The sequence below is a fragment of the Geospiza fortis genome, unplaced genomic scaffold, assembly GCF_000277835.1.
Source record: "Geospiza fortis unplaced genomic scaffold, GeoFor_1.0 scaffold114, whole genome shotgun sequence".
In the NCBI taxonomy this organism is placed as follows: Eukaryota; Metazoa; Chordata; class Aves; order Passeriformes; family Thraupidae; genus Geospiza; species Geospiza fortis.
The window spans coordinates 2837558-2863111 of NW_005054383.1; the positions used below are offsets into that span (position 1 = coordinate 2837558).

The 25554-nt window shown below is 45.5% G+C and overlaps 1 protein-coding gene across 2 annotated transcripts in view; it reads right to left on the bottom strand.

Annotated features, from left to right (window-relative positions):
- The window catches only part of AXIN1 (axin 1), an 85601-nt gene that overhangs the window by 29960 nt on the left and 30087 nt on the right, over positions 1 to 25554 (bottom strand). For both annotated transcript variants that reach the window (XM_014308756.2, XM_005425216.3), the window contains exon 4: positions 2702 to 2842. In XM_014308756.2, coding sequence (XP_014164231.1) covers positions 2702 to 2842 — 141 coding nt within the window. The remainder of the gene's footprint in view (positions 1 to 2701; positions 2843 to 25554) is intronic.

The following is a 25554-nucleotide window of genomic DNA, read 5'->3' on the forward strand; positions in this document are numbered from 1 at the left end:
TCCAAGTAAAATCTGGTGCTGGAGTTTTAAATCATGTAATGAAGAGCAAGTGCTGAAAACAGCCAGAATCTGTGTAAGTCAAAGGTCAAGGCTGTACATCCAGAATCCCAATTTTGGATTCTGCATGGATCCAGTTTGAGAGGCATAGAAAGAATGGACCACCCTTATGAAGTCCAAAACTTACTTAAAATGAACCACTAGGATTGGGTTAGTTATTAGCAGAAGGCAGTGCACATATTGGTGGTAATTAAAGTTCTAAAGGCAGCCTATGGTGAGCATAGGAGGGATAAAATGCCTAAAGGAAAAAGGAGCATAGGATGGCCAGCAAGAAATTATTCTGCCTGTGAAAAAACCAAACTGTGGCTAGTGAAATAAAAATTAGGAGGGTGAAGAACTCTGGCATAAATGATCACAACTTATCACAGGTATAACCATCAGGGCAGCCCCATGAGCCCGCTGGACCAGTGGGAGAGGAAGTGCTAAAAGCTAATTAATTTTGAAGAGTTCTTACATCTGTCTCTCCTGATAACAAGAAGTTACATGACTCCTGCTAGCTTCAGAGCACTCCTCCACATAAATTGATGCATATGAAGAACTGCAGAAGGATGTGGCAGAGCAGCTGGATTTGTATCAAATGGAGCCTTTAATTAGTGGTCGTCTACAGGGTTCTGTCCTGGGGGCATCCTCCACCTCCCAGGCCCCTTTGGCCAAGCTCTGCCTCGTGCATAATGTTTGAGGAGCTGGTGTCAGGGTGCAGAATGAACTCACACCTGCTCCTACATGGTCCCAAGCCTCCATGGAGCAGAGAAGAGCAAGCTACTGGCTCAGGCAGGGTGACCACCACAGACACAGAAACCCCCTGGCCACGTTGCACACTCCATGGGTCACTGTATGAACTCTGGGCAGGTGGGGAACCGTGGCAGCACCCATTAACAGCATCCATGGCACAGGCTGGAAAGTTTCTCCAATAAGGTCTGACAGCTGCTGACACTCACAGTGACACTAAATGAGCCTCCTGGAGGACTCTGTGTTTACAGCACTGCCATTAATAAAATCTTCTCCTAATTCTGTAAACCTGTCATCTCTCGCCTGAAGAATCAAAGGGTTTCTACTCTACAGAAAGACACTCTGCATTTGCACTACTAAAAACCAGACCAAACAGTGAATATTTTTTCCCCAAATCCTTTTTTTTTTGTATCACAGAGATGCAGTCACAACAAAATCTCACAACCCCTTTTTTCTTTCTTTGCAGACCATCTTTAAGGAAGGCATCTCGTGGGCGAGATACAGAGTGCTGTCATGAGAGACAGAGAAAATACATTTGGCTGGGGCTTATCAGCACAAGTTGTGTTAAAGTGCAGTGGTCACCAGCCAAACTAGAATGGGTCAGTCACCAATCCTACTGCAGAGCAATCACAGACTGAGCTGTTACTCCATCTGCTGTGCTGTGCCCAGTTCTGAGCTCCTCAGGACAAGAGAGACACAGAGCTCCAGGAGTGAGTCCAGAGGAGGGCAACAAAGGGACTGGAGCATCTCTTATGAGGACAGACTGAGGGAACTGGGCCTGTTTAGCCTCAAGAAGAGATGGCTGAGAAGGGAGCTCATCAATGGCCATCATCTGCAGGGAGCTTTCAGAGGATGGACCTTTCAGGCTCTGCGCTGTGGTGCTCAGCAACATGACAAGAGGCAATGGGCAGAAACTGATTTCCAGGAAGTTCCACCTGAACATGAAGAAGTGACCGAGCACTGGAACAGATTGTCCAGAGAGGCTGTGGAGACTCCCTCACTGGAGGTATTTCAGAACCATCTGGGCACAATTCTGTGAAATCTGCTCTAGGATGACCCTGCTTGAGCAGGGAGGTTGGACCAGATAACCCACTGTGTTCTCTTCCAATCTCACCTATTCTGTGATTCTGAGAATTTGGCAGCATTTCAAGAGAAATACCCAGGTAAGTAGAAGGCTCTGTCTAACATCCAGAAGATAATGTATCTCCAATCAGTTACTACAAAGTCATCCAACATTACCAATTCTTGCACCTGGCTTAAGAAACATTGCAGAATCTCTGACAGAACACCATCTAGATCACTCAAAAATTGTTTTAGATCGCTCAAAAATATTTTATGCTGCAAACATTCACAAGACTGGCAAGGCTGAGCATCCTGCACAGTGAGAAAGTTGTCACAGACATGTTCTATGAAAAATCCTTTCCTGAGGATTTTTTGTCCTGAGAAGCTGAGAGGCCTCAAGAACAAAATGTAAACAATGATTATCTGCTGCTGTGGAATGCAAGAGGTGGATCTGTGATTGGTCTCATGGGGTTGTTTCTAATTAATGGCCAATCACAGTCAGCTGGCTCGGACTCTGTCTGAGACACAAGCCTTTGTTATTCATTCTTTCTTTTTCTATTCTTAGCTAGCCTTCTGATGAAATCTTTTCTTCTATTCTTTTAGTATAGTCTTAATATAATATATATCATAAAATAATAAATCAAGCCTTCTGAAACATGGAGTCAGATCCTCGTCTCTTCCCTCATCCTTGGACCCCTGTGAACACCGTCACACAAAGTAACTGAAAAGACAGTGAGAATGACCTTGTCACGGTCTATTTGGACATTCCCCCCCATCCCAAGCCTCTCTCCCCGCACAATCCAAGAGCAGCAGTGCTGAAGGCACGTGTGGCTGTCCCCCAGGCGTCACTTACACGCTGCTGTCTGTCAGGGACATGGTGTCGGCGTCGCTGGACATGCTCTGCTGCTCGCTGTCGTTGGCACTGGTGGCTGGTGCCAAAGCATAGCCCGTGTTGACATAGTAGGGGTTAACAGGTTCTCTCCATGAGCCATGCCTGTGAGAGAAAAATGAGAGTCAGGTTAGAAGGGCACAACCTTGACCATGCTCTGCATCACCAGGCAGAAGGGCTCTGCCTGGAGCCCCAGCCTCAGTGATGGGCTACAGAATGAGCTGTGCTCACACTAAGTTGCACTGACAGAGCCATGAAGGATTTGACTCACAACTGGAAGAAAAGGGAATTCATGGAGTAACTAAGATGATGCTGTTAGAGATAAGGGAGGGAATGAGACTGTTTGGAAGAAGTCCTGTTTCCATCAGGGTTTATGGAGTCCATGGGCTAGCTGCTTAGCATTCTCATTCTATAAGAATCTAAAAGCAATACCTAGACAGTAATACAGTGTTTTTCTTAGTCAAAATAGGATTCTGATCTTCCAACAGGGAGGGATGTGTAGCAGAGCTCACCCATTCATTCTATGCTTACTTTAACATCCCTCCAACACGTTTGCAGAGGGAAGGAGGTGAAGCAAGAAACAGCTGCTGCTCATAGCACAGTACCTAAAACTGACCTCCAGTGTTGCACTGAGGTACACTGGACACTTGCAAATTCCACCAGGAAGGACCACATAATCACATCAGCTTTTCAGTGGACAGTCTGCTCAGGGATCTATGAAAGCTTGGTACACAACCCATACCTTGTTAGTCAAGTACACATGCAGGCCAACCTCCTTCTCTTCAGCAAAAGGTCAGGAAGGGAGGCTGCCTGCAGGAGCTAACCTGGGAAATAAGTTCTTGCTCAGGAAGATGATGGTGAAGCAGCCTGTGAACCAAGCAGGCACAAATTCCTTCATACTCACTCTGCCACCAGCATACAAAAACCACTGCTGCAGTGCCTCCAGCTCTGCCACCCTGCAGGACAGACAGGCCATGCAGGCATCTTGTTCTCCTGCAAGTCATTTTGTAATGTGCCAGAAGAAGGAACAAGCTGAAATGTTCACATAAACCAAAGAGTGTTTAATCCCCTGCTCTCCCTGCCTGCCCCTCTGCATGAAGAACAGCATTTTTAAGATATCTTGAAGCTGATGAATTCCTGAGTTTTCCAAGCTCTGAAAATCAGAGTTCTGCTTCAGTTCAGATCACAAAATTCATCAGCATCATCCTTTATTTAGAAACTCGGTAATCAGCACCTGCTGGAGGTGATTTGCAAATAGCCTGTGCTAACACCTCCATGGAGGGCACATCATGCAATGTGTGCTTCCCTGTTCTGCCAAGAAAAGTGATTCTGGTTCTATTGTAGTGGTTAAAACCCTACAGACAACAGAAAACAGCCCCTGCCCCAATGAGTTTACATTTAGACAAGACAAGGAAACCCATGAGAAACACACAGATGGAGGGACCAGAGGTGAGGAAGACACCAGCAAAGGGTAAAGCTGGCAGTTTGTGTATATCTGTAAGGAGTATAGGTGCAGGACAGGCACTGCAGGAACTGGGACTGGCAGAGAGCCCGTTTAAGGCAGGGGTTTTTGGATTCTGTTATGTAAAATATGGCACATGGTGTACCAGGATGGAAGCATTACCAAAGTATTTTAAAACCTGAACTGGACAGGGTTACAGCCTTCAGCTAATGCATTGCTCACCCAGCTCCTATTCACCTGCTCTTTGGGTCCAGCATACAGCCTGTTTTCCTTGTAATTCAAGGGGTCATGGATATTCACTAGTCACTAGGAAAAATCATATTGTTTCAGGTCCATTATGGGGTCAGTTAGAAACAAATTACTCCCCTACTCTCAGAAAGAGAAAACTATTCTGTGTGCCACAAACCAACCAAAACTCCAATCTCTTTCTCCTTGGATGATGAAGCTTAGCATAGTTGCAGGATGGTGCAAAGAGCATTCAAAACGGAGCCAGATGAGGCTTTTCATGGCTTTTTGGCAGAAGGGAGCCTTGTGAGGTTTCTCCATGCTCAGGTACAATACAGAGTCAGTTGGGGATGAGCACAGGGATGCCTTGGGATGGTGAATCACCACAGACACCTTCTACCATGCAAACTTTCTGTCAGTCGCTGCAGATGTGCACTGGAGCAAACTCATTTCTATATTCCATCAGATTTCTGAACAGCTTTCTAGGGCAAGTACTGGAAATAATTGGAACAAGTTCACCCTAAAAAGCAAGGGATAATAAGTGAAAACCTTCCCAGCCCCCTTCAGCCGTTCTCCCTGTGCAGAACGGTCAGTTCTGAACATTAAAGGAGAGCTGTGCAGTGCAACCCTCCTGTCAAATCCAACATGACAGCAGTGTGATGGAGGCTGAGACAACCTCTTAAATTGAGGCAGGAGTGATGGATAGCTCAGGCCTTCCCTGAGGGCAAAGACAAGGATGATTTTTGGACAATCCAATTAAAATATAGCACCAACTTCTAGTGGACCTTTCACCAGGACTCTGCAAGAGGCATGGATTATTCTAGCAGTATACTAAGAAAGCACTCAGATATAGAGAATAAAATGCACAGGGCAATCTATTTCTCCTTTTTATCTGTTGATACAAAGACAGAGAGCAGCAGAGAGCACCTGAAGAGGTTGCTGGGTGTGCAACTGTGATGGCTGAAGGAACCAAGAGTGAGCAGATGGGCCCTGGGAGGTCCCTGACATCTCTGGAGGAGCTGGAATGGCTGAGCTCTCCCACAACACTCCCCAGCTGTGGTCTCCTCACTGAGGATGCAGGTTTGGTCACAACTGTTGTATTTAGCTAAAATTACACACTTAAGCATGTATACAACAGGGATTACTTCCATTTTAGCTCTGCCTCTAATACATCAATGCAAATGTAAACTTTTGGTAAGCGTAAGGAGATGGAAAGGGTATAGGATTTCAAAGCAATCATAACAGGTTACATTACTTTTGAGGAATCCATCTGTATTCAATCCTTCTCCTAATGTTCTCTCTCCCTGACAACTCTCTTCAGCTGGCTCGTATCACTATTTGAATGTTTTGTGCCGTGCCTCTGAAGAACGCTTTCAACATCTATTAGGAGGAAAACATTAAAGGAACATGGAGTCTAACAAAAAAAACTGGCCACTTCTGATCTGGGAGGGGAGGCTGCTTTAAAAGGGATTCAGGCACCCTCAGAGCGATTTGAAATGTCAGCTAAAAACCTCACATACCGAGCTCTATGCACTGATAAGGGCGATAAAAGGAAAGGTGAGCATTTAAAGTTAGACTTCACAAAAATTCCTGCAGCCTTCCAGAATTTTATTTCATTTTTTAAGACAGAAAGAGCAATGAGCATTTTTGAAATGAACACAGAACATTTCATACATTGCAGAAATAAAGCTGCATGTCTCTTCTGCAGCTCTTAGTTGCTCAACCCTCAAAATAATCACATAGGGAACAATTATAACAGAGATCACAGCGACCTGAGTAAGTCAGCCTGACCAGCTGCCTTTTCTTTGCATAAAGCCCTCTGCTGATCACTGCACATTCTGGTAATGCTGACAAGGGCCTAAACTGCTGTAGAAAAACAGCAGGAATTTCCTTAAGGCTTCCTTCTACCTGTTCTGGGTTTATTTTGTGTGTTGCCTTGGCTGCATCCCATCCATCCCCAGATTTCTCACTCCTGTGACCAAGCACCCAGCACTTGGGACCTCAGCACCATCAGATCTTGGAGTCTCAATGCAAGCAAACAGAGAGGTGAGGTCCTCTTCAGTACTCTTGCTCTATGTGGAGTTCCCAGTGCATCCTGAGTCCCTAAGGGCATCCTTTTCCTTCCAGCCTGGGAACCCCAGTCTCCCTCACACAACTTCCCCCAATGGCTATTTCAATTTTAAATCAAAGATGCAAAGTCCCCAACCTTTGCCAAACATGCTACTCTGCTCTATGCAAAAACCCCAGGGCTGGTGTGCTCTGGGGAAGAATTGCATCACCTTCAGCACCCACAGTGGGAGGAAGAGCTCACTGATCCTGCCTCCAAAGCCAAATCTGAGTGGCACTCCCTTTGGTTCTCACCAGTTATGTACCTCCTTCACTGATGTTCTTCATCAAGCATGGGAAAAAAAAACCCACTAAGGCAAGAAGAAAACTTCCTTGAAGATGAAAAGCCTCTAGGCAACTAATTTCTGTAGAATTTAAATTCCCACTGGAGGGAATAAGTTGCACAACACTCTACTGGCAGGTCTGAGAGCCATGGTCTTCCCAAGCCTGCTAGCAGTTCCAGTATGGCTGGAACAGCTCCCAGTTTAACAGGGAAGATGATCAATCCAAAGTTTTCATTGCTACCACCTTCTCCAGCTCCAGCACTAAATTTTTATGGCACTGACATTTTCTGGAAGAAAATTTTTCCTCAAAAGAATTGAAGCTGTGATAGAATCCAGGCAGGCCTCCTTTTGCAAAGGTGCCCCACCTCCCTGATCCAGAAACTCCAAAATCCCTGGTGGCACGGGAAGCTCCTCCAAACCCCTGCACTACCAAGGAAGCAGCTGTTTGAGACACAGTATTAGCAAATCAAAGAGATAAAAACTCATGAAGCTGCCAACCATAAAACTCCAATGCACTCTCCCTAAACAGCTCTTACAGAAGTTTTCCTCCCATGCCATAGTCTGAAGCTTTGGTCACCAGAGCTTTGGTGAGCAGCTCATTTTCAACACGGGAGAAATCCCATTTTCCAGATGCCATAATCACCTGAACTTCATGAGTCACCATGGAAAGTTCTGAGCTGCAGGAGCTCTGGGGATGTTTGCAAGTCCCACAGAAAGACAGCCCAAAATGGGCTCTGCAGAAACTCCAGATGTCTCACCACAGCTGATGGCAGGTGGAGGAGCTGAGATGCCCTCCCTCCTGCACTGTGGTGAGCAACCTCACAGCAGGACACCATTCCTCCTTTCCTCTTCTGGTGCATGGTGTTTGGGCTGAAGGATGGTGCCCTGAGACCACAGATCAGGGCTGCAACTCAATGGGATCCAGCTACTCATTCTGTGCTCCCACCCTGCTTTTTCACACCGACTTCTGAAAAATTAGCTCAAGCTTTTGCAGTCCTGTGTTTCTGAAGATAACAATTTCTAGGAAACCAGCACTAAGCATTACTCTTATTTGGTGTCCCTGGTCATTTTGCATTTGTGATTGGGAGGATGCAGTCTAATGCTGAGACATCCTTCCAGCTCATTATTTTGACATTTTCCATTTATTCAGTGTGGAAAAAAAAATTTAAAAAGTTACTTACTTCCATGCAAGAAACAAAAATAATCACAGGTTGCTGAGTCTCCAGTTAGCCACTTACTTCCAAAACTTATATCTACCAACAAGCAGTGACTGTCATATCCTTCATGCAGTTCCACATTTCAATACCACAACCAGTCAATCAAATTAAAAGCTGCACATCTTGGTTTATGATGTACAAGCTGAAGCAAATCCCTTCAGCATGTCTAAACAGCATGTGCTGACAGGGGTGTCCCAGCAGCAGGGTCCCCTTTAAAGGGATTACAGCAGCATCCACCACAGAGTCCTTACAGAGATTACATTAATCCACCACCTGAACAGAAAAATCTGTTTCCCATCCGTGGTACCAACAACTACCACAGAAATTGCATTGTACAGTTTCTCCCAAACTATTATCATGGGAACGTTTTGGAGCTAAGAACAAAAAGTCTGTGAAGATGCAAAGCTGAAAACCTTCACTCCTGACTGGATTTGATCTATGCTAAAGATGCAAAGTTGGCTCAAGAGGTTAAAATTGGGGATTTACCTGATAATCTGATTGCAGATTGTTGGGGTTGCTCCACTTAACACTCTTCCCAATTACTCTGCGTACTCAGACACCGCTGTGCATCTCAACTTTATCACTGCCAATGTCAGGCTAATCACATGTGTTCCAGGCAAGGGCAGCTTCTTCAAAGATCACATCAATTCTGGACAAGTTAATCTGTTCTTTGAGGTCTCCAGATGGCTCTTGCCAAGAAAGTTCACTTCCAGCTCTGCAGCCGGCGAGCGCAGCGGCCCCAGCGCTCTGCCGAGCATTACAAAGGAACCAGATCAAAGTTGTGTCTTACAAAAAAATGAAATCTGAAGTTTGAAAAGCAACAGCAGCCTGTCACTTGTAGGCTTAAAGACGACTTCTGCATGCTCCAGCTATCAGGGAATTTATGATTACAGTCTGGCTTTTAAAAGCTGATGAAAAAAACGATGCTCTTTAGCACTCCTTGCCTTTGCAAATCTGTATCTTCTTCCCTGCGTATTCATCCTCCCACACCAGAGGAAGAAGGGAAATAAATAAGAATGTAACTAAAAGTACAGATAAGGGCTCTTCTTTTTTCTTCTAAGGCACTCAACTCCATTTTAGGACTACACGGAGATTATTTTATGGGGAGCTTCAGCAATTATTGTGAAGTATTAAAGCACAGTTACAAAAGCTAAATCCAAGATTTACCAGACTGAGTTTCCAGTTTCTAACTCCTTTGCATTTACCAAGGACATGCTACTTCTCAGGCAGGACTAATTTACAGAGGATGCATTAATTGCAACCAGTAATTAAGATCATAGGATACAGCAAGGTGGGGGAGAGGATCTAGGAAGGAAGTTGAAATACAGGAAATAAAATGTTTGCCTTAGGAGGCAAATAAGGACTAGATAGGCTAAATATTGTGGCTGTACTGCCCTATCGCCACCCTAACCTTCTTAGGAAAGGCTCTCAGACAACAGGATGAAACCACTGTGTTCCAAGGAAACTGCAGAACAAGTCCCTCAAGATTTCATCTGACTGTGCATCTCCAAACCAGCCCTCCCAGCTCCTCCTTCCCAATGGAGGGCGAGGCTGTGCTCACTCATCACCCCAATGTAATAAAGGATTTTGTCCTCTAGTTACAGATTTAAAATCAAAACTGCAAAAATCTGAGTGTGACAAACAATAAAAGCAAGTCCTTCCTGAAAACAATGCATGTCTTCCCTAGAATAAGACCAAAAACCTCATTTATTTAATAGCTCAAAGCACAAGATAATCATTAAAATGAAAAAGAAAAAAAAAAAAGGGCAACACAATGTCTGCACAACAATTAACAGGACAATTGGATCATCTTCCTGAAATAAAGCAAATGTTGCAGAACATTCTGTTCCATGTCTAACAATAACAGGTATCTGCCTACATTAATTTCAATATATTAGCCTGAGCTTATACCATAACATAATAGTTTTGTTTGGTTTTTTAAATGATGACATGATTCATATGAATCCTTATCCATCATGAAATGCTGACAATATTAGGGAAATTTTCTATAAAATATACAGGATATTTGGCTGCATTAATTGCAACTGAACAAGAGCCTCATTGCTTTAGAGCAGCCAAGCCATCAGAGCATCAGCCATCCAAAAGCTGCTGTAGTGACTTGAGAAGCTACAAAAGAAGAGCAAACCCAGCGGTGTGTGTGCATTTTGGATATCCAGGGTACACAGCTGTCACCCATGAGCCACATTCACCTCCATGCCCTGCCTCTGCCAGATCACACATCACAGGAGAACTGGTTTTAATATTTTATTGGAAGGGACAGAATCAAGCTTGTGCAGGGATGTACTGAACATCCAAGCATGTTAACCCGTGAAACAAGTGGGACCTGAGTCCTCATCCCTGATTTGTTGACCCTCCAAACCTGCTGTCCCTGGGACACCAGGATCACTAGCATGGAGACAGGTAGAGAGGGCTGATAATGCAGTCTCCTTCCCCCTGCTCAAACTGAGAGCTGGGGAAAATTCAGCAAGAGGCTGATTGGCAAGAGCTCTCCACTCTGCTAATTGGCTTCTCAGACTGAAATGACATCTATGTTTAACACAAGTGATTTCATATATATACATATATATGTGTGGTTAAGTGGATGAACACACAGAGCAGGCATTTCAGTGCCAGCTCCCTGCTCTCTGCTTTCCTTGGTGACTGTCCCAGGTAAATTGGGGCTGGTGGAGAGAGGAAACACTTTGCAAAGTGCTGTGGGGGTCTCTGCTTTTAGCCCCACGGTTTCCCTTCCCTGGGAAGGCAGGCGGAGCAGCCGGGAGACATAACGGAGATCCAGAGGAAACAATCCTTCCCAGAAGGGGCCACCATGTCACAGATGGAGTAACAGCAGCGAACCTCCCGATGTTCAAAGCCCTCCATGCCATGCCAAGGCAGCTCTGTCCCTGCCTGCAGCCCGGGCTGTGCTCGCTGTGCAGATGGAACGGGCAGCCCGAAGCTCTCCCGGCATTCCAGCCCGGCTGCGCCGACACCCACGCACGGCACGGCGGCTCCTGGCCCCGAGCAGCCCCCTCGCCCGCACCGAGAGGGCCTTGCTGGAACAAATTACTTCCAAATGCCTGGCTCTGAGGCACAGGGAGAGAGGGAAGCCCAGGTTTGTACCTGGGTCTGCTCACAACACAAAGAAGGCAGCAGCTCCACTTAAAAACACAACTGCCTGCAAACTATCAAATTAATCCCAGGATTTCAACAGCTTTTCTTCATTATTTTTTGTCTCAACCAAACCACAAATTTACTTAATGACTAAACCAGGCGAGCGAGTACTTTGTTTTCCAGACAGCAGGAACGTTTCTAACGGGATCCAGGTTTTCAGAACACACGCTTACCCGACGTCAGGCAAGGAGGGAGAGGTTCCATTGCTCAGATGTGTTTGATGCTTTTTTTAACTCCCCCAAACCTGCCAGCACCGTGGCTGGGGCATCTCCGAGCCCTGAGCCCGAGGAGAGGCACTGAGCGGGGTGAGGAGGAATACAATAAGAACACTGTGTTCCAGGAATGACTGAATAAAGGCAAGAGCATGCTTTTGGCCAGCAGGATTCAGCACTGTAACTCCGTCTGCCACTTTTCTTCTCTGTCTGAAGCAACGTTGTTTGTCCACGCTTCTCTGAAATGGAAAGTATTTCCTCTTGCCTGCTTGTTCCAAGGAAAGATCTGAGGAGGCCTGGTATAACCAGGCAGAACTGGGGATTCTCCAGTGACTTGATTCTTCTTTGCCAAAATTTCTGCTCAACAAGAAAGAGCTTACAAGAAAGAAATTACAAGCAGATTTCTCTGCAAGTTCAGTAACTTAAGACCAAGATCTGTAGAATGAGTAAGTTTTTGGATGGAAACAAAGCATCCAGCTTTGGCCAATGACTCCAGATCATTCCCTGCCTTCCTACATACCTACAGAGCTTCTGGAGTGTTCAAAAAGGTACAACAGGGCACAGGTCCATGGACCACACTATGGAATGGGAGCCACTGGAATCCCAGTGCTAAATAAGACCGTGGGTGCTCAATCCTTCCTTGGACCACCAAAATTTTTCAGGAGGGCATCAAGCCCAGCACTGCAATTGTTGTATTGCTTCCAGGGATAAATTTCCCAATACTTCAATCACAACAGTGGTATTGCAGATGGCTGAAATGAAAGGGGAAGATATGCAGCTCAGGGGGGCTCTGTTTTACAAGGACTACTTGCAGCTTTGACATTAAACCGCCTGCCTGTACCACTGGGCTGTGTAACATAAGCTGAGCTGAACAACCACAGACTTGCTAGCCTCACTTGAATTCCCCTCAAAACAATGGTATGAAACTCAACACTCGTTACCAATTCATTGCCAACAAACTTGGAATTTTAATGAAATTACAAATTTGGATGGCAGAGGAAACCAGCTGAGGTAGTATTTTGAATGCCTATGAGGCACCTAACTCAGCACCTCAAAACCACTCAGCTTTGCTCATGAAGACCTTTGACAAAGCCCTGCTAATGATGAGGTGGGCAGAATTAGCAGTAATCCTGCACTAAATAAAAGACTTTATTTCACTGATTAAGGTCTGGCTCACAAGGCACATGAAGAGAAGGGGTCTGCCTCCAAGCAGAGTTGCTCTCTGGTGTCTTAACTCCTACAGAAATGATCCAAGAAACTTCCCCCATTGAACAAGAACCTTTGAGGTGAGTGAACTCTGACCTCAGCTGTTAACAAAACCAAAACCATGGAGGGCTGGCAAGACCTGGCAGAGATAAAGCTGAGAGTCAAGATTTAATAGTGCTCCCAGAGGGGAGATTCAGCTGATTAGAAGCATCCTAATCTTCTCTCTCAGTCTATATTAAAGGTCAAGAAGTGGGATCAGATATTGGCAGCACATGAAAAAACAACTCAGTTGAGCAAAAGACCTTCACAAAGACGTTTCATACCTTCGCATTAAAAATTCCTGCAAAGTCTTATTTAACTTTACTTCCCTCTAGGGAACACATTCAAGTTTAAAGTCAAGAGACCATTAGATTGGGATAGAAAAGAAGCACCCCTGCAGAAGACTTTGCCTCCAATCAGTACTTTATAATGAGCAAGAGTTCATAAGCATCAGCTGATTGCAACCATGACAGATAAGGAGGTCTCAGAAGCACAACAGCACAAAACAGAGCTTCTCTAGCAGTGCTCTGGAGTCTCACAGGCTCCCCAAATGGGGTCATTAAAGGATACTTGTTACATGTTAACAAACGGCAGGCTGTATCAACAACAACATACCGGCAAGCTGCAAAAAGCTTTTAAACTTGCTCTATTATTTATTGCTCAGCTCCAAAGAGATGTCAGCATCACAACAAAAGTATAAATCCTAACTCAGTCTCCTGGTCACTACTGGGAGCTCGTAATCTGACTTTCCCTTCACAACTCAAGCCGACCCGGCCAATATAATGCAGGGGCTGGGGCAAGAGGAGGGTGGGCTAAGTCATGTTGTCCTTCTGACAAGGTCTATTAGAGGTTGACAGCAATGACAAATCCTCAGAAGAACTGTAACAACAACCACCAGAAGGAATGTAAAACACAGAAACTGTGTTTAAGGGAGACAGATGCTGTTTAAAAGGGTATTTCCTTTTCCAGAGATACTTATTTTATTTCTTTTTTAGGAGTTTAGCAGACTAGAAGGAAACAACTTGCTGTTGTCCCTGGAAAATAGGCATACAGAGGGAAGACAGTCTTGTGAAGCTGCTACAAACAGCCCTCCTTTTAAACAAATATTAAAGTAACTTTTCCTTAGATGGTGAGCATGAAGTATTCTTTCACAGTCCTAGTTTTGGGACAGTCACCAAACCTTGCATCTCCAGCCAGACCTGGAAGCCAAACCATCAATCGCTGCACCGAGGTCACACAAAGTCATATTTAAAAAGGAAGAATGAAGTCAGTGGACTCAGTTTCCCATTTCTCATGGCTGTTCTTTTAGAAATGGATCTAAATTGGTGTCTGACTGGAAATCCAAGAGCAAAGAATTTCAGAGCAGTGAGAAAGATGGAGGAGACCAGCATCCAAAGGGAGCCAGGGCAGGTGGCTCAGTAATCCCTTGACTGTAACTCCAAGGTTGTGTGCTGGACATGCTCTGCTGCTGAGGGTGACACATCTCCAGAGGCATTCTAAATATTCCGAAGCACAAGAACCAGTTCACCTCATTGAAATATATAGTAAAATGTTGAGAAAATCAGCTGAAGGAGGAAGAGAGGGGGGGAAAGATTAAAAATAAAAGAGTTGCTTGTAGGCAAAGTGCACAGGAGCTCACAGGGCATTCCTGGGACACAGCAATACCAAAGGGTCCAGCTAAACTCCAGACCTGGGGGGAGGTGAAACACCTTTAACTGTTTGGGAGGTTCATACTTGTGGTCCATCCCCTTATGAGGTTTGGCCACTGCTTGGGCAGATCCTGTGCTTGTTTTTCCTGGGGGCACTTCACAGCAAGTGAAACTTGACTTCAAGAACTATGCTGGGGTTTGTTGTTATTTTTGCCTTCAAGATTTTTTCTGTTTTGGTTCTCATGCATTGGAACAGGCAGATATATGGGCTTTTACCTTTATTGCACAAATTCCACAGTATCTTTTCATCTGGTATGCATTATTGTGGTATATAGATGAAGTACCATGTCCAGTCCAAGTGCTATAAAAGAACTGTTTGAAGCCTTGTTCCATTCCTGTTTATCTTTATACAATTAAAACCAGTTGACAGCTCCACATAGGAAGAATAAGTGACAATGCAAGCAATGTGCTTTTTGTTCTAAACAAATTAACCACTGTTCAGATAAAAGATGACTATATTTGGTTTTTACCTCAGTTTCTTAAAGACACAAGGCTAGATGAGCAAACTCTGTGTGTTCCTTTGATGCCTTTTTAATCCCTCAAGAAATTCTGAGTACAAGGTGCTTGCTGACACCCAACCAAACTCAATATGGGAGGGAGGCCCCAGAGACACTGTGATAATTAGTGAAAATGAGAAAGTGTGGAGAGACTCCTAAGTGCTCTGAATAACTGATCTCAGCAGAAAACCTTCATGGAAAGAAGATCTTACAATCACTTCAAATGCTCCAGCTCCAGCTGACAACTCTCCAGACACTGAATACAGCACAGGACCGTTGCAAAAACCACATTTTTGTCACCCCAGAGGTGAGACCTGGTTTAGTTCTGCATTCTGGATGGCAGTGTGTGGGCCTACAATCACTCTCAGTTGACATGATGTGCTGCTGACACCATTTCCTTCTTCTACAGCAGGAGCAGAGCACTGGAGCTTGTCTGACCCACTGCCACATTGCAATCATGCCACGTGCCATAACCAGAAATGAAATTCCACAGATGAAGGCAAAGGCTGTTTTCTGTGTATGGCCTGGAGCACAAGAGCTGTGAAACACTGGAGCCCATCTGTGTGACACAAACCCACCATCTGTTCCTGGGTGCATATGGGCCACACCATACAGACAGAATTCCACTGACCAGGCAGGTACTACAGGAACGCATCACTGCTCTAGATGTTTTCTCCTTAAGACAGCAGGGAAAAAAGCAATCTATAAGTAGGAAAAAATTTATCTTCTACTCAAAACATATCTCTTCTGCTCATGTATCTCATCTCCTCTCTGCAGAACTTCATCTGCTCAGGGCATAGGATAAATGGATTCATATCCTTATTTTTCCCCCTCTTTGTACTTTAACATCACCCAAATCTTATGTTGAGTGCAGCATTACTCACTTTGCTGGAGATTCCTCTTAGCAATTTCCACCAGTGTATCTTGTATTTATTTGTGCTGCTGCTCTGGAGGGAGGAAAAGCCATTATTCTCTAATGCACAAAAAGCCAACTGCAATGCTGAAACGGTCGCAACTTTCTCAAGATGTGGGTGCTCAATTTGAAATGCTCTGGGCCTAATACTCAGTGTTTTTAAAGAGTTCTGCCTTGATGCATGTTCAGCACATCAGCAAGTCTGATCTGGGTCTCAAACAGCAGACAGAAAGCTGAGGCACACACAGTGACTCTCTCCTGGGGAGAAGAGCTGTTTTCCAGCACTGCTCTGGCAAAAGCCAGCACAGAAGTACCTCTGTTTTCCTGCTTGCATCTTCTGTCTCTGCTACTACAGGGCCTTTCAATGACACAAGAAGCAATGCAGATGTCCTGTGCACTTTCCTTCCTACCTGCTCTGTTGGCTCCTCTGGCTCAAGCCACCCCATGCATGGAGAAAGCAAGCAGGCTGAAGTACAGGCAGTTTCAGCTACAGCACCCAAAAGCTCTGGGAGGGATTGGAAAACCCCTTCCCAGTTCCAACACCCTGTACAGTTTGTCTCTTGCTAGCTCCCAACACCACCTGCCCACTGCTGGAGGAACTCCCCCTCTTCACCTCCTCCCATCGCTGTACAAAAAGCCCCTTTTTTTTTTTTTTTTTTTTTAATTGTGAGTTCCTTTTCTGGAGGCTGTGAGGAGAGAGCTGGCTCACCTAACAATGAGTGCTGAAGGTTCCATGATCATCAGCAGCAGGAATTGCAGTTTCCTGTCTCTGAAGTCTTAGCCATGAGCACCATCACAGTAAATACACTTTTTGGATACTCTAACTGCCAAAATTTTAAACCATCTCCTATAGAGCTTGTGCCATTTTACAAGCTTATAATTCGGTCATATTGAATAAATTCTCACATGGATGGCAAAATACATGTTCAAGCTGCCAGCATCCCTCCTACCTCCAGCAACCCACTTGCCAAACCCCTGCTTCAAAGTGGGAAAACTGGAAGGTTATCAATGTAAAATAAATTGTAAGACTCTGACATGAACAAAACAACGTAATTTCCTCCCCCTCTGTTTTTACTAAAATTTGCCAAAGTAATTCAGCCTGAGGCAGAATCTCAGCATGGAAGAACACCAAACAACATAGTCTGATAAAGATATGAGCAACTACAACAAAGTTCTATATAATGGGGAATATTGGGCAACCATGACTACAGCCACTGCTGCCAGCTCTGCCTATAGCATAAATGAGCAATATTGTAACATCCCCATTAATCCCCTCTCCAAAACTACGAGTGAGTCTGGAATATGACTCATAATATCCTTGGCACACATTTTGATCACAAAGTTGATGAAAGCACCCGTCCCTGAACCCATGTATGAAAACTGCAGATGAATTAATCACAACGTGCAGGAGCTTGTGACACCAATGTCTGCCTGAGCCTGCACATCTGCAGCTGCAGCAGTGGGACACCTGTGTGACATGATGTGACAGCAAAGTGACACTGCTGCCAACCTTTGCTGCTGGTACTTTGTCACATCCAGGGAAGAGAGGACAGTATTTGCCAGTGGTTTTTATTCTAGTGGTGACCTTGCTGGGCTCTGTGTACATCCACAGGGTGATGTAAAACTCACCCTGCAAGGCAGTGAAGAGGCTGCTCTGTTGTGTGTGTGCTGTTAACATTCAATGGCATCATCTCCTTGCTCGAGATGATAACAGATATCTGTGTATTCTGCAAATGCATTTGCAGCTTTTAGTAAATAATAAAAGAATTTATGAATTCCACTGTTGGTGATTTGGTGCCATGGATTCTCCATGTGCAGGATCACTTTGTTCCCTTCCTGTGAGCAGGAGGGTGACTGCCTGGTGGGATTGCCTATCTCAGTCCAGGGGAGCAGTCAGAGTAATTTATCACACTGCTTTATCCAGAAGTAAGGAAGAGGACTTCCCCCAAGCAGCTAACCTTTCCTGACACTAACCTTGCAAACCCTTCTTCTCCCTGCAGGCTGTATTATATGGGAAAAGTTAGGGAACTTTGGAGCAAAGAAATATCTGCACAATTCCTTGACTGGGGCCAACCCCAGTAGATGAGAAGGCCATGCATGTCTGCAAGAAGCTGACCCTGGGATGTGCAAGAACAATCCTCTTCTACTGCTGGAAATGCAGTTGCACTCAAAAAAATGTTTTGGAGATTTTGTTTTCTGCTGCAAACAGAGAAGAAACAGCTCTCAACGACTTGGGCTTCATTTCTGGGGAGAATGCCATTGCAGAGGAAGACTTGTGTCCTGCTGGTGGTTTAGGGCAAGTTCACAAAGTGACAAAACTCTGACCTTCAGTAAAAATGTGGTAAGAATCCAGGAGACTGAATATACCCCCAGAACTGTGCCTGCTCAGCTCCTCACCTCAGAGAGAAGACATTTCTATCAGTCCTAAAGAGGAACCAAGGGCCATGATTCCATCAGCAGGAGAGGATGAGCTGGAGACCATCAGACCCTAGAAAATCTGATCCTGATCAACAACACTTCCCCAAGTGACAAGAACTAGCAGGGCAAGGTCACCTGTCTGGCTGAAATTCAGCCCAGGGGGGCTGGCTGAACAGCAGTAAGAGAGAGGGCTCTTCAAACTTAAGTCTAAAACGTGTAGAACTTTTAGTTCTAGAGCAAGGAAAGATTTTGACCCAGTTTCAGATTTTAAGTCCATCTCCTAAACAAAAGCAGCTGAAGTTTAAATGAGCCAATTCTGCAGATCATTATGTTGCTATTACACAATTCCTTCTAATCCCTGAAGTGTGGAAGATGTGCCAACGCCAGCCCAGGCACATCTTTGTCATTTCAGCTGGACTTCCATCCTTTCCACTAAAGATTTTGTTCTGCTAAACCATTCTTGATGAATGCCAACACTAAAATCTCCCAAATATTTATTGCAATTTCTTTGGCCACACTATCACAAGTGCCTAAATTCCCCTTCTCAGTTGGAGAGCTATCTAGACCAGAGGTCTCCAAATCTTTCAGCCAAATAAATATCACAAAGGCTCACGAGCCCTATGAGTAGTAAGGCAGAGATTATTTGTGCTACAAAAGGAACAAAAATGACCAGCCATCCCCTGCTGGCTATTCTCCTCCCCCAAGAACTTGGTCTAATCCCCTCTACCCTAGAGTCCTTAAAAAACAATGTGCCAAGGAGAGGGAGCAACTGCTCTGCATACTGATTCCCTGTAGCTTGGACATAGCTTGTGGAGGACCACTGCCAGCCAACTGCTGAGAGCAGCCCTCTCTGAGATGCTGTGCTAAGGAAGAGATTGCTTTTCATCCCTCTGTCTTAGAGACTGCCCAAAGAAACTGTCAGGATGGCTTGCAGCCCTCCTGGGATCATAAAACAGCAGAGCACTTCCCACATTGTCTTTGTGTCTCCTAAGCCCAGCAGGTTAAAGGGCTGTGGAGCCCACAGCCACTCTCTGTGACAGTCCAAGAAACAACCTGGCCTCATCCAAACATTCTGGGGAGAGGAGGATGCAGCCCAAGGAGAACACTCCTATTTCTCATCCAGGGGCTGCTGACACAGCACCCTTTAGGTGAGGAGGTGCACACACTCACTGATGAGCCATGCAGGCAGCAAGAGCCTGAGGTGCCAGGGGAAAGGGGGGAGATGAGCCAGAAACATGGGCTGGTGGCCACCCCTGTGAGCTCCAGTGTGCCAAGGCCAAACCTGGAAGCACTGCTGCATCTAAAAGAAGCCACAGTTGAGAAGGTAACATTATAAACCTATAAAAATAAGGTTTTACTGCTGCTGACTAGCTGGGACATGCAGAACATATGTTGCAGGGAACATAGCATGATTTTATTAGCAAACACAAAGCCATTCATGCCGAGTGGCCCAAATGGGGTGGGATGAATTAAGAGAACAATAGCAGCTCATCAGATGGCCCTTTCTTTCACATATGTGTTCAACTTACTGTGCTAGCAAATACTTAAAGCGACTTGGAAATATATTTTCATTCAAAGAGACGTTATTAACACTGAAATCTGACGTTATTAGACTGAAATCAAAGTAATTCAGAACGTAACCTATTCCTGATGCATTAAATGACTAAATGTAAACCATGAGCACTCAGGCAATCTCCTCATTTTGGAAATTCACTTTGTGACCAAGGGACTGTTTGCCTGATTTAGCCCAAGCCAGCTCTTTGCAGTTCTCCTGAGACTGAATGAGATGGTCTTTCAGCAGTGAAGACAGTGAGTGCTGCATCACTGCCCAAATGTGTGGGTCACAGGAGAGCTGTGCAGCCCTTGAGTTGTCCAGAGGAAGATGTGCTCAGGCTCAGACCAATCTGAAAGGTAAAAACCCATCCTGCTGCATCAGAGGCTGATGCTAACCACATTTCCAATTCAGTCATGGATTCCAGTTCCCCAAATAACAGAACAATAGACACCAAAGAGGAAAAGTGGAAACTGCTGCTTGGGGAAGCTTGCCATGACATGCTGGCTGGAAGTGTGCTGGGACCAGATCCTGCTGTAGCTGGCCTGGGGCTGAGCACATCAAGGCAGCCTGCAGGGAGGGCAAGACTGGCTGCTGGAACTGCCTGCTGGCCCATCTGCCCCCTCCCTGCTTCCTCTCCAGCTCCCCTTCAATGCACAGCATTTGTGCTGCTCACTCACCCCAGGGTGGGAGGGAGGAGAAGGCCTGGGAGAAGGACAGACTTCAGAAGTGACAGTGGGCTCTGGCTCTGACTGTCCTGCAATGGGCACTCCTGCAATGACAAGCATCTTAGAGTTGCCTCAGTCTTGTTTTATGCCCATTTTTAAGACTTTTTGCAACTGCTGGTTTAGGAACATCCTGCCTACTTAAATTACAGATTTGCCACAGGACACCATGCAAATGATAAGGCAGTATGCCCTGGCTCAACCTTTGTCAAAGAATTCCTAATCTTCTCCAAGATTAGACTTTTGTTCTTCTTAACTGCCAGCTAGACTGCAGGGGGCCAGGCCCACAAACACAAATTAATTACATCAGCTGTAATTCACACCTCTGGATGTGTTTGTTAAGTGCTTTTTCATAAGGCAGCTGGGGGAAAAAATCTTATAGTGTATCACACTGAACTATAGATTTCTGTTGTGGAAGGAGCACAACATGGGTTAGGGTTTATACTCCAACAGGTGAATTCAAGCAGACAGAGTTTATTTCAGTGCAGGACTGTGTCCATCAACTTGCAGAGTTCAACCAGACACCTCTAAGATCTGCAACAACAGCAACAAAACAGCCATAAAGAGAGCTCAGCTCATCATCATCAGTGTGTAGCACACAATTCAGCCCCTGTCACACACAAGGGCTCAGAGACACAGGAGCTTCCCAGCCACTGCTGAGGGATGTCCCTGCCCACCATCCAATCGCACCAAAGGAAAGCTGAAACGTCACAAAGGAAGATGCTGTTCCTCAAGGGCTGGAGAATCCCCACTCTAACACAAGTCCCAGCGTTTCCCCTCCTCAGCTGAGCAAGCAGGGGCCTCCAAACACCAGCACTGTGCAAACAACACAGAAGTGTTTTGGCTGTGGCAACCTTTGCAGTATGACCTTGAGGTGAGGAATGCAGGGCTGCTGGTGAGTCTGTGGAGAGCCAGCTTGGCGTCCCACTGCATCCAGAAGTGACAGACCTGTGTGTAGGACAAGGCCAGGTAAGTCATTCCTACAGCCTAGCACCCTGCAGGGACACTGGAAAGCCTTGGTCAGTCTTACATTGGTGCAGGAGGTAGCCAGATGGTGAGAAGTGCAGCTGTGCTTCAGCCACACCAACACCTTTCCTTTGGGTTTTCCCATCTCCTTTCCCAAGGCAAGGCTGGCTGTCAATGTGAGGAACCACATCCATGAAGCCCACAGCTTCCAACAGAACTTTGACTATAAACCAAATTTTAAAGGTTATGGATGTGAAGGACCATATGCTATTAATGTCCCAGGTCTTCATGCTTGCAGTGCTGTCCCATGCCATTCCTTGAGTTGGTACTGTCCCCTGAGCAAGAGAGGCTTACAACAGGCACCAAGAGCCTCAAACTTCACTTTGGGCTATTAAATGCAAGTCCCACACACCTCACCTCAGGCCATCCTGCCCCTATAATTCACCAGAAAGAAAGTGCAGAGTGGCTTGGCTTGCTCAGAGAATTCCCCACTGCACAGGGTGATGGCTGAGCAAGGAGGAGACCCAGCCATGCTTGAGCAGTCCAGGTTAGTCCTGCCTAACCCACACTGTGGCAACATCCAAAGGGAAAACTCCATGCTTCTGTCCTCTCCCCAATTCCTTCCTGCTCCTCCATCCTGGGGACTACAGACAGAGAAAAGCACCAGCAGCCCAGCCATGGATGGGCAAAACTTTGATGAGTATCAGATGATCAGCACCTCAAGGCTGATGGGGAGATAGGGGGCCCAAGCTCATCCTGCTGGAATGGCACATCAGAAATGCCCTGGCTTTCTGCTTCCCAGCAAACAGGGTGGCAGGAGCAGGATGGAGTAGGGGAGGACAGGTTTTAGGCATTTTTTTACTTCAGTATTCCTACAGCAAACACATGCTGCACAAGAACAATTTCCAATCCAATTAGAAAATGAAAAAAAACCAACCAAACACTAAGGACTAATTGCTTAAGATAAAAACACCTTATCTCCCAAATGATTTCCCTGACCTTCTGATGCATGGCAGTTCTCCTCTGAATAAAAACGTGAACTATTTACTCAGGGTGGGATTTTCATGAGGGCCTGTAGGTGTGTCAAGGCAAGGTCAGTAAGGAGAGAGGATTTTTTTTTTTGTTTCAATTTTTTTTAAGGCCAACAGCTACTGCTTGGAAAAACTAGCAAGGAAACATCCAGGCCCTCAGATTACCCTCCTAGTCTACAAGAGAAGTCAGAAACTGAAAGTCAAACACAGGCTGAGAGCAAATGTTCCAAGTTAAATATGTTAATCAATTAGATAATTGGAGTGAAAATCCTGCTCAGTGCCCCTGAAAAGGCCAGGAGACATTAGTGAGGGGAGACATGGCAAAGCTGCAGAGAAGACAACTGTTCTCCATGGACATAACTGAGGTTATGTGATGGTGAAGCACTAAGACATGTCAGAAAGAAATATTCTTTCTTCAATTTGGCATTTTTACAATCAAGCAGAGAAGTGCAGCTTCCAGGCTTAACATCAGAGGCATCTCCTGGGCCTCCAAGAGAATCAGAGCTACTCCTTCCTGCTTATCCCCCCAGAAATAAACAGTTTGCAACAGCCAGGTGGATCCCCATGCTCTGCTTCCTTCAGACCTTCCAAAAACGAGCTGCTTTTGACAGAGGGGTTTGTTTGGGATGGCAAAGCCCTCCAGGCGTGCAGGGATCCTGCAGCACCAAGCCTGAGCAAGGATGGTGACCACCTCTGCCTACAGACCTGCCTATGGACCATGGCAGCTACAACAACACCACGGTGCTGATGCAAACCCAAACTTCCTTTGCGTAGCCTGGAAAGAATCCCAGCAATTTCAACGACAGGGCAGACTCCCTGCCCGCCATCTCCTGTGGATTTTCAGCACAGCTCCTTGAGGCTGCCAAATGCCAGCTCCATACACAAGTGAGTTATTCCAAACATTTTCAGCCGTGTTGTTGTGTGCTGAGGTAGAGCTGGGCGTGAAGAAAGCATTCATTGAGTTAACTCTGTTTTACTCGGCAAGTGGAACAAATTTCATCACCCCCTACAAGTCCATTCTGTTTTCTATTTATACCGCAGCCATTTGGTGCAGGACTCAGGAGCAGCAGGAACAGGTGATGTAATGCACTGTACAAACAGCATTCTGTTCATACAGTGGGAAAATAAAGTGCATTCTCTTGGTTTCTTTGATCACACTTAAAACAATCAGATTAGAAGGCACAGATAACCCAATACATGCTGGAGATGAAAGGACTCTGGAGAAATAAATCACCCAAAGTTAGATATTAAGCAAGATTTCTCTCTCAACAATCAACTTATCTGCAGAGAGAGGAGGAATGACCATGTGGTTTCAAAATCCTGCCAGGCATTTTATTTATTTTTATAATACCATAAAGCTACTCCACCCACTTTTTCAGAATGAACGTTGCATTACACAACACATCAAAGGGACTTTATGGCCTAAATTAAGCAATAAAATAGTTGAGATTGTGCGTTATGCTGAAAATTGGCCTGCTCCTGGTGCCTGGGAGATGGGAGGTGAACACCACATGTTCAGAGCACCTGAAGAAAGCTTGGGGCAGAATGGCCTGAGGTATTGAAGTGTGTGGCACTTGCATTTAATAGCCCAAAGTGAAGTTTGAGGCTCTTGGTGCCTGTTGTAAGCCTCTCTTGCTCAGGGGACAGTACCAACTCAAGGAATGGCATGGGACAGCACTGCAAGCATGAAGACCTGGGACATTAATAGCATATGGTCCTTCACATCCATAACCTTTAAAATTTGGTTTATAGTCAAAGTTCTGTTGGAAGCTGTGGGCTTCATGGATGTGGTTCCTCACATTGACAGCCAGCCTTGCCTTGGGAAAGGAGATGGGAAAACCCAAAGGAAAGGTGTTGGTGTGGCTGAAGCACAGCTGCACTTCTCACCATCTGGCTACCTCCTGCTTCTCCCACCTTGATCAAAATGACAAAAAAAATCGAAATAATTAAAGGCTCTCTTAAAACATTTTTTGGCTAATGTGCATTTTGAATTAAAAAATAACCAGAAGCTGGGATACATAAAAGTGGTGTGTCAGTGCTAAGGGTTTATTTTCCAGGTCTGCTTCAATGCCCTTACAAAAGAGAGGTGAGAAATGAGAGGATATCAAGAGAGGAGAAAGTTGGCAGATCCCATCAGTCCAGAGCAGAGAAGGGACTAGGCAGAGTTTCCATTAGAACAGCTTGGGAGGCACAAGAAAAGTCAACTTGCAAGGACACATGAGCTGGCAGGTCCCACACACCCCAGTGCATGTGTGCCCTTTCCTTCCCGTTCCCAAAACAGGGTTCGGAAAAAAAAAAGGGAAATAAAAAAAAAAAAATAGGTTTAATTAGTTTGGGCCCTATCATGATTTTCTGTGGCCTGACTCAGAGCGTTTGATCTCCCAAGGCTGGCAGAGGTGTCTGAGCCTGCCCTCAGAGCCCCTGGCGCTCCAGCCAAGCACCAACAATGACTAGACAGACTTGAGGGCCACTCCTTCCATCTATCAATAGAGTCACTGTTGGGCAAGCTGACTCACTGCTTTCCCTGAGAACTGTTCGGCACCAGATCACCATCAAAAGAGCAAAACTAAAATGAAATAATTCTGTGTTTGCAGACAGTTAATTTAGCAAGAAGATGGATTTTATTTTAAGGTTTTGTTTTCAGGAGGTTCCTCCAAAGAAAGCTTGTGCTGCTGCTTTTGCGCGGCAGAACTGGCCAGGAGCTCCTGGAGGGCACACTCAAATGGCTTTCACTTTTCAGTCATGCTCTAAAGGCACAGTGAGGAGGATACTGAAACCCACAGACTGCATGTAAGGAAAGCACACATACACAAAAGCTCTGGGAACCCTAGGTGGAGAAGCAGAGCTGCTCATAAACCAGCCTGCCTTGGCACAGCACCTCCCAGGCCTGCAGTGGGCAATGGGAGGGCTTCTGATTTCCCTTTGTGTCTCTGCAATCCCTCACACAGGATGCAGAGCCCCAGCCTGGATGTGTCAGTCTATGTTACATCTCCCTGTGCCGCTCCCCAGTGCTGCACTGGGTCAACACAGCCAAGCCCAGGTGGAGATAAGGGAGAGGTGAACATATCTGGTTTTTTTCCTGCT